Below are 8,465 nucleotides of genomic sequence, written 5' to 3' on the forward strand. Positions count from 1 at the left end.
CATGGCGCGAAAAACAGACGAAGAGAAGTCCTTCATCAAAACTGGCTGCTTGCGAAGGGCATCTTTCACTGATGTCTGCCAGTGGGTTCTCAATGCGTGGAGACGTGTGAAAACATCCAGCATCACCGGCGGGTTTCGGAAGGCTGGGCTGCTGCGGGATGAAGAGGACCGCGAGTGCTCAAGTGAGAGCGACAAGGATGAGACTGAAGTCAGCGACAGCATCCTGAAGCTGTTCCATTCAGACACCGAGGAAGAGGACTTTGAGGGTTTTAGTGCGCAGGAGGAAGAAGAAAATGATTAAGGACTTTTCCTGGTCGACTGCAATGTTCTGTTCAATGCGTTGTTCATTTAAAAGTCACGGCACATGCAGCGTTATTTGCGTGTTACCGACACATGTGTTTTAAAATGTGTTACAGGTAGTTTGAAAAAAAAAAAGCGTTCATAATATGTACCGTGTTTGTTTTTTTATCATACGGATTAAATCAAACGTTAAAAAATGCTCATGTGTAATATCTTTATTTGTAAATATCTCATACAATGTGGGAAACCTGCGGCTTAAAATCCGGTGCGGCTTATAAAAGTACAAAATTGATTTTCTTTCTAAAATTAGAGCGTGCGGCTTGTAATCAGGTGCGCTTTATAGTCCGGAATTTACGGTAGATGTAGGCTTACAGTTTCTCCTTGGCAAATCTGTTAATTTGTATTAACATTACTAATAAGTCCAAACAAAAATTTTATTCGTTGGTTTTTGCTTTTTTCAGGGAACATGCTCAATCTGGGATGGTCTTTCACTACACCAAGAAGCTTGACAGGATTAAAAGGGTCATGTATCGTCATTCCTTGCAAGTTTACCTACAGTAATTCCCAGCCAGGTGGCCTCCAAGTTTTATGGTACTTGTACCAGAGTAATGGATATCCAGCTGTATTCAACCAAAAAGGAGGAAATATTTTGAACAGATATGATGGGAAAACAAGTTTAACAGGCTCTGTGACAGACAGGAATTGTAGCCTTAAAATAGAAAGGCTGGAGATGTACCACAATCAGGATCGACTTTACCCATGGATCGATGAGCACCCAATTACTTCCTACCATTCACAGGGACACTCATTTTTGGATAAAAGCACTCAGATTATGGTTTCCGGTATGTACAGTATATACATGCATAATTAGATATATACCTATGCCTAAAATTATTTATACCCTTTGCTGATATATTTTTGTATTTATTTTCATTCTAGCAAGGCACCTTTTATCTCTCACTCTTTTTTCAACAAAGAAAATAATCATTTATGCTAAATTCTGTGCCATTTTTCCCTTTCCTCTTTTTTCTGGGATCTACCTACGTGTCATAATCGATTAACTTAAAATCTTTCTTTGACCTTATAGACCATGCACAAGCTCCACAACTGAGCATAATTGATCTCCCTAGGGTGGGGGAAAAAAGCAGAGTTGCCTGTATAGTGCAGCATACATGTTTTGCTGCACCCCCTGTCCTGTCTCTGGATGGGATACCTGGGACAGACCACATTTTCGACACCCCAGTGTCAGATGGGATTTGGGAAAGAAAAATTGAAAGAACATGGACTGTTCAGGAAGACAACAGCAGGGTGGAGTGCACTGTGAGATATGCTGGTGGACAGAGTGCCAAAAGCGAGCTTCAAATACATGTTGAATGTAAGTATAAATATAGATATTAGTATTTAAAATCTGTTGAGAATTTTAATATTCCTTAGAAGGTAAAATAAAAATAAAAAAACTCTCAATTTCCTTTGTTACAGGTCCTAATGAAGAAATCAAAATGAATGAATCACCAGGAGAGTTGACAGAGGGTGTGGCAAAGAGCGTGATTTGTTCTGTGTCCTACAAGTGCAAAAAAAATAGACCGACAATTGAATGGAACTATTCAGACATGCAGAGTGTAGTAACAAACTACCAACAAGCTAGTTATAACTACATCACTGAGTCCAATCTAACATTTATTGGATCTTTAGAAGACAACGGAAAACGTTTGACCTGTACTGCACAGTTTGCCACTGGAGAAACCTCATACTCCACAGATCTCAGTGTAAAAAGTGAGTCTTTGAACATAACAATGTTCAATCATGTATTCAGTTAAATCCAAGAGACAACAATAATCTTCCATATTTTAGAAAGTATGTTTTTTTTTTAATTTCATTGTTTTCATTTAAATTAAAAACAGATGGGTTTTTATTTAATCCAAAATTCTAGTCTGAACCATTGTGATCAGCACTAAAAAGAAAATGCAGCTCCAACTGCAGTTAATTGCTTCAATTAGTAACAAGTTATTAAATTAAATCTGACCTTTTCTTATTTTTACCTTATAAACTTAAATTCAGTTGGATCTATTTTATTCCATTACATTTTTTTTTTTTTTTTATCAATTAAGGGAATTTGTTTAAGTTGGATCTGTATTTTCCTTTTAGAGTGAAGGAACATATTTTTTCAAACCTCTCGCTAATGGAGCTAATTACAGGGTAACCCTTGGAGAAAACCGTTTAGTTGTACGATTATGGCTCATGTATACCTTCTAGCAGGGCAACAAATCTTGAAATGCATCCAGAAAATAAATTGTCTACATCAAAGCTCATGCTTAAATGGGTCATAGAATGATTATATAGTTTATTTGGTGCTGGTTCTTAAGGTCTCAGAATAGGGTGTGTAACATTGGTTGGGCTGAAAATGGCATACTTGCTGTTCTATGAGCCCTAATGCAAGCCTGGTTATAAGCCCCACAACGAAACAACAGGTTATCTTCCTTTTATGGTATGCTCATGAATATTTAATTGAGCTGTGCGCTGATTGGTTGGTTTACAACAAGCAAAACTGCTGAGTAAAGACGCATCATAGCAACAAGCACTCACTCATTGAAACATCGAAATTGTTGATATGGTAGGGTGACCAGACATCCTCTTTCTCCGAGACATGTCCTAATTTTCATACCTAAAAAAAATGTCGGGGGAATTTCAAAACCATCTGGGATTTTGGTCGACTGCAGTGCCCCAGAACTGAGCCTATAGATGCTCAATAATTAATTTGAGCTTGAACCAGTCTGTAAACTTGAATTGTCAAACTTTTCAGTATTTAAACCAATAAGGCTAGTTAAGATTTAACCCTGGATGAATTTTGGCTTTAAAAGGTGACACTATAAAACACTAACCAGTAAACTATTGTTAGATTTTCACTTTAATAACATAGTCCTGGTTGTAGCTTCGGCTTAGCTTTAGGTGTTTGACATGTAACCAAAAATGTCAGTTTATCCTAATGATGACTTAACATTTTAAACTGATTAATTTATTTCTTTTTACAGAATACGAGGAACCAGTTGGAGAAGAACTGAATGAAAAAGATAGTGAGGGCACCTTTTTAAAGCAAATTTAATCAAACACAAAACATTTTTTTTCTTTCCTCTGTATCATTTCATATTCTTTATTCTTTAACATATCTTTGACAGAACCCTCCAAATTGCATTTTCTGGGATTTCCACCAGCACCATATTAAGTTTTAATGGTCCCTTTTTTTCTAACAGCTTTCCGTGTTCTGGCAGCTGACGTCCCTTTCAGATTCAAGGCCCTGACTCGGTCCTGTGTAATAATCCCCTGCAGTTTCCAAGATGATGAAGATCAACCCATGACCCGAGGAATCTGGTATAAGAAAACTGGGGGCGTTGTGTACCATAATGCCCGCAGTGTGGTTCTGGACCACTTTAAGGATCGAACCAAAATTTTGGGAAACCTGAATGAAGGCGACTGCTCCCTGGAGGTTGATGATATAAAACCATTTGACAATGGGCCTTTCTGTTTCTATGGAGAGAAAGGAAACAATAAATATAGATTTAACAACAGCTGTGTATTCATTGTCATGAAAGGTCAAGAATTCTTCCTAAAGTTCAAATGTTCAATTTAATGTTCTTCTGAGCAATAACACATTTCTTTGCTTTAATCTTTAGCCTCCCCAGACAAACCAGAGATGACCTCAATTCCAGCTGAATTAAATGCTGGTTCCATCGGAACTCTCTCCTGTTCAGTCAGCCATGCATGCTTTTCACACCCTCCAGAATTTACATGGAACGTTCCTATCATCAATAATAAGGTTTCAGACACTTTATTGTCACGAGGTGTCTGGCAAAGGACATCCACCATCAACTTTGTAGTTCCTGGAGGAGATGGATTGAAAAACCTGACCTGTACCGCCACCTTCTGGGGTCAAAAGAAACAAGCCAGCACCACAGTCACAGTAATTGTACAGGGTTAGAGGAAAGAACAGATATCTGCTCTGGTTTTACCAAAGTGTTTGGAATTGATATTTGGAGCTGAGAAATTAATTGAAATAATAATTACTTTTAATTTTCATCACCAGGAACTCTAAAGCACCAGATGGAGAAAGCTGTTCCTGTGGTGATTCCTGTCACCCTGTTAGTTCTGATCCTCTTAGCTGTTGGGCTTGTCCTATTTCGATACTGGAAAAGGTGAGTAAAGCTCTCATTTCAAAATCTATGAAATGGTATAGGTTTCATTGTCAGCATTTTGTTCATGCTGGTGGTTACTCTTTAAATTTGAGACCATTTAGAATAACTCTAGCAGACCTGAATAAAAATTTTTATAATTTTTTATTCCCAATAAAAATGTATTAATTTTTTTCCCATCAACAGAAGAAACAGGGAAGACCCTCTGAGACCCCCGCCCCGGCCAGAGAAAAGGCAAGATGGAAGCTAATCCTTCATTTAAATAAATAAACTTGAATTCTAACGTTATGATCAAAGGCTTACATTTTATCTCCACAAAAGATGGGAGGTCAGAGCAGTAGATCTTCAAAAAAAAATATTAAATGACAATTTATGCCATTAAGGGTCTTATTGTGCCGTATATAGGATTTAATGATCATAAATGCAAAAATACTGTAAACTGTTTTATTTTTTACTTTTTTAGAAAGCGGGCAGGTATCTCTATGCTCGATCAATTTAATTACTTATCTTAAAAGAAAAATTGTCCCTACAAAAAATGATCTTTAGAAAGATAACTTGAATCGTATCCCTGTAACATAAAAGCTACTAAAGCAAATCTTTCATGTATCCAGAAATAGCTATATGAAATGAAAGCAACTTTCTTTAAACAACAACCCTGTACATCCCTGGAGGAGCTCTCTAAACATGGGTTTTATAACTGAAATCATTTAAACATCTTTGTAAAGTCCTTTCAAATCTTTTTTGCAACTGCCATTCAATATCTTGGTAATAAGTGATACAGATTCTATGCAAAAGGAAATGTTCTTAGAGTTTTTTTTCGCTAATCCTGCTACACTGCATCTAGTGTAACGCCTGTTTACACTGAAATAACTTCTCAAACTAAATACCTTGTTTTTAGTGTTTCAGTTATGATAAAAGAAATATGAAACAGAGTAACACTAAATATTACTACCCTTACTTCACAAACAAATGTAACAGGGCATTGTTATTTAACTGATTTTTACAAACCTACATTCTCTTTAACAGGAGGTCTCTTTGGGAAAGATTTTCCAGGTAAGTTTCAATTCACCCTTTTCTAAAGGTTTCAATCTTATATATTTAATTAATCGATTAAAAAAACCGAACCACATCCAATCTAATTGAAATGCCTAGGAGATACCTTCATGAAGATAGAGAAAACCCCATGGGGCAAGAAAAAAGGTGTGTAACCAAAGTGCTATTTTTTAAATGGACAGTTGAACCCATATAAAAATAACAGATGTCTCTGTGCAGTAGATCAATTTGGAGCTGTTTTTTTCAGTAATAATACTAAAAAAAAAAAACCCTCCCATTAGAAAAACTGACATTTATGATCCTATTCTTTCCAGACGGACAGAGGAAGATCGAGTGGGGTGGCTAAATCCAAGGTACATGCCGTTTTTGGTTCTACATTTAGATCTGCTCAATCTTACTGTTAGAGTGGCTAGTAGTTAAATGTTTGTTTTGCAGGACTTCATTCTGGAATAGGTTTTCAAGGTATGATGTTCAGTATTTCAGAAGGAAAGCAAATTAGAGATTAACTAATAAAGGAAAAAAAAACTAATAACATAATTTGATCTCCTTTTAGACGCCAAACAAACTCAGCTGACGTCAGTGTTGGTTATTTGTAAGTTTTTAACCAGTCTATCTAAGATATTTCATAATAAGCAAAATAAAAAATCTAATTCTGAAATTGTTTGATATCCTTTGCTGCTAGAAGCAGCACCGAAAAGGTTGTCTGTAAAAAAGCACGTATGCCGTCACCTAAAAAGTAAGTACATCAGCTGTTTCTTTAAGGCTTCAAATAACTGTTGGGATTCATTTGGTTCACCTTTTATCTTGTTCCTTTCCCCCAGTAACCGAAGGCGACCTGCCCCTGCAACACCTGAGGTCAGTTGCACTGTGTTTTTAATATTAACAAAATAAACACCAACATTAAGATGGTCAACATTAGAATAAAGCTGTACATGATTAAATGTCATGAAATTTTGATCTTTTAATAGATCTTTTTAAAGTATTTAACAAGAGTCTTTGGCTCTAGAAATCTTTCTGTTGTATGGCTAAGGCAGTAAAATGGGCTTGGATGAAGTTTATTATGCAACCATAAACAAATTAAATGTTTGTTAATATTTCTTTTTTTATAGGATGGGACCGTGTATGGAAATGTTTTTTAGAAAAAAGCAGAGCATCATCTTGGAGAAGACTTCATTTCCTACTTCAGATTCATTATCGTGTGTTATTCTGCTTTTTATTTTGAAGGCAAATTCAAGCTTTTCATTTAGAAGATCAACAATAATCTGTCATCTATGTAGCCCCTGCCTTAACCATATTACAAAACTGTGTGTCATTAAAAATGTATTTTAATCAACAATAAATATAACTGTATAAACAAAACTAATTATTCTGGATACCTTTGTGATGATTTTTTTTTTCTTTTTAATCAGCAGTTTAAATCTACTCAGAAAAGTGCATCTGGCATCAACAACTAGCCTGACAGTGTGTTCAGAGAGTTTTCAGCCAGTGTTTGCGTTTTGGTATTCCGCTGCTCCTGAGTCCCGCATACTGATGTAACATCATTGGATCCTATGTCCATGGCTCGGGGTCTGACACTTTATGATAAAATATGATTGGCGGTCGCTATTCACTGTGTACACAGTACCTGCGTTTGGAGGAGACACGACACACAGTAGCATTCATTTAAAATTAACCAGCAGCTACTTCATGTTTTATTTCGAATTGAAAATTAGTAGAAGGGTTGGTTAAAAATAAAGATGTCAAAAGAGCCATCAGACATACCAACCTTTTTAACCAAAACAAAAGCAATGGAGTGTAAATAGCCTATATACCTGGCAATTAGTATTGTAATGCAATACATTTGACAAAACCAGGTGTTTAAATGGTGTGCTTGTCGTGGCTTGCAATGATGGAAGTCAAAAATCAGGACACCTTCAGTCGATCATCTGATTGCCCCAGGACGGGAGAAGAAGCGTTTATTTCAAAGATCAGATTGACATGCTGTCGTCAGTACACGTAACACAGCGCTGAACATTTCAACAGAACACATCTGGCTTTTCTCAACTGTCATTCAAATCTGGGCGTTTATATAGTTTCAACATTGCATGGTGTGGATGCACGCGCACGACTGGACGCTCTGTAGAACCTTCTGGGAGTTCTTGTCCTGTGACCCGATTGCATGCGCGTGGGCCTGAAAGACCCTGCTTTGTCAAGACTTGTGACTTCTAGTTTGTAAACATCCTGTTATTGGCGCATGACGACCAGCTCCCAAACAACTTGTTATTGCAAGGATTGCCGCATGACTTCCAACTCGTAAACATGTTGTTATTGCCAAGATTGGTGCATAACTTCCAATCCTGCTTGCTCTGTGTTATCAAGTGAGCTTAAGGTCACAATAACATAAGACAACACAATATGCTTCTATATGCTCTTTTCTAATTTGCTAAAAAAAAAATAATAATCTAAGCTCCTCACAGGATCATGACTCAGAGTTACAGTCTGATAAATTTATCAGACTGCAGAGGTTCTAGATATCCCAATTGGAAATCTTGCTGTAATTTTAAAGTCATGAAGAGGTGAATTGAAAATATGTTTCTCTGGAATCATATTAATGGACATCTTCATGTTATGTGTTTTTTAAGAGTGCTCAGAGACAGATTAAGGAAGAGCTGCAGATTTAAAAATGAAAAAGATTTACTGGGATATGCAACATGCAATAAAATCCTGCTAAGAAAGTATTTTACATTTCTCAGTCTTTTGTAATTCAGAATGATAGCTGTTCCACTTAGAGGCAGCTGCAGTCAGCACAATAGATTGCAAATCAGTTAATCAATGATTTGAAATTAAAATTTCAATATTTAGACTTTCGCTGTTAGAGCTATAAACTGTAGGACAGCAGTGTGCCATGTCCACCAGACAAGCCTAGACAGTGTAGACATCATTCAGTTA

General features: G+C 36.6%; 1 protein-coding gene across 2 annotated transcripts; it reads left to right on the forward strand.

The window, feature by feature from the left end:
• The first annotated feature begins 769 nt into the window (after positions 1–769).
• Positions 770–6,891, forward strand: LOC107100712. 2 transcript variants are annotated; one of them, XM_015399302.1, is made up of 16 exons: positions 770–1,142; positions 1,388–1,675; positions 1,780–2,073; positions 3,330–3,371; positions 3,549–3,887; positions 3,969–4,268; positions 4,379–4,487; positions 4,671–4,718; positions 5,511–5,537; positions 5,637–5,684; positions 5,852–5,890; positions 5,973–5,999; positions 6,091–6,129; positions 6,220–6,273; positions 6,359–6,392; positions 6,647–6,891. In XM_015399302.1, the coding sequence occupies exons 1-16, from the start codon at positions 1,031–1,033 to the stop codon at positions 6,674–6,676; spliced, it is 1,830 nt and encodes a 609-aa protein (XP_015254788.1). In that variant the 5' UTR covers positions 770–1,030; the 3' UTR covers positions 6,677–6,891. The 2 variants fall into 2 exon arrangements, with proteins under 2 accessions (XP_015254788.1, XP_015254789.1); XM_015399303.1 differs by lacking the exons at positions 5,973–5,999; positions 6,091–6,129; positions 6,220–6,273.
• Positions 6,892–8,465: the final 1,574 nt, after the last annotated feature.

This window comes from Cyprinodon variegatus, unplaced genomic scaffold (genome assembly GCF_000732505.1).
Source record: "Cyprinodon variegatus isolate N-32 unplaced genomic scaffold, C_variegatus-1.0 Scaffold1003, whole genome shotgun sequence".
Taxonomy (NCBI): Eukaryota; Metazoa; Chordata; class Actinopteri; order Cyprinodontiformes; family Cyprinodontidae; genus Cyprinodon; species Cyprinodon variegatus.

What these genes read in the sequence shown, in the direction of transcription:
- LOC107100712 (XM_015399302.1), top strand. Translation starts at nt 1,031, where the DNA reads ATGTACCACAATCAGGATCGACTTTACCCATGGATCGATGAGCACCCA. An exon ending in CCGCCCCGGCCAGAGAAAAG is followed by an intron (nt 4,719 to 5,510) that starts GCAAGATGGAAG and finishes TCTCTTTAACAG; the next exon opens with GAGGTCTCTTTGGGAAAGAT. An exon ending in CTTTGGGAAAGATTTTCCAG is followed by an intron (nt 5,538 to 5,636) that starts GTAAGTTTCAAT and finishes TGAAATGCCTAG; the next exon opens with GAGATACCTTCATGAAGATA.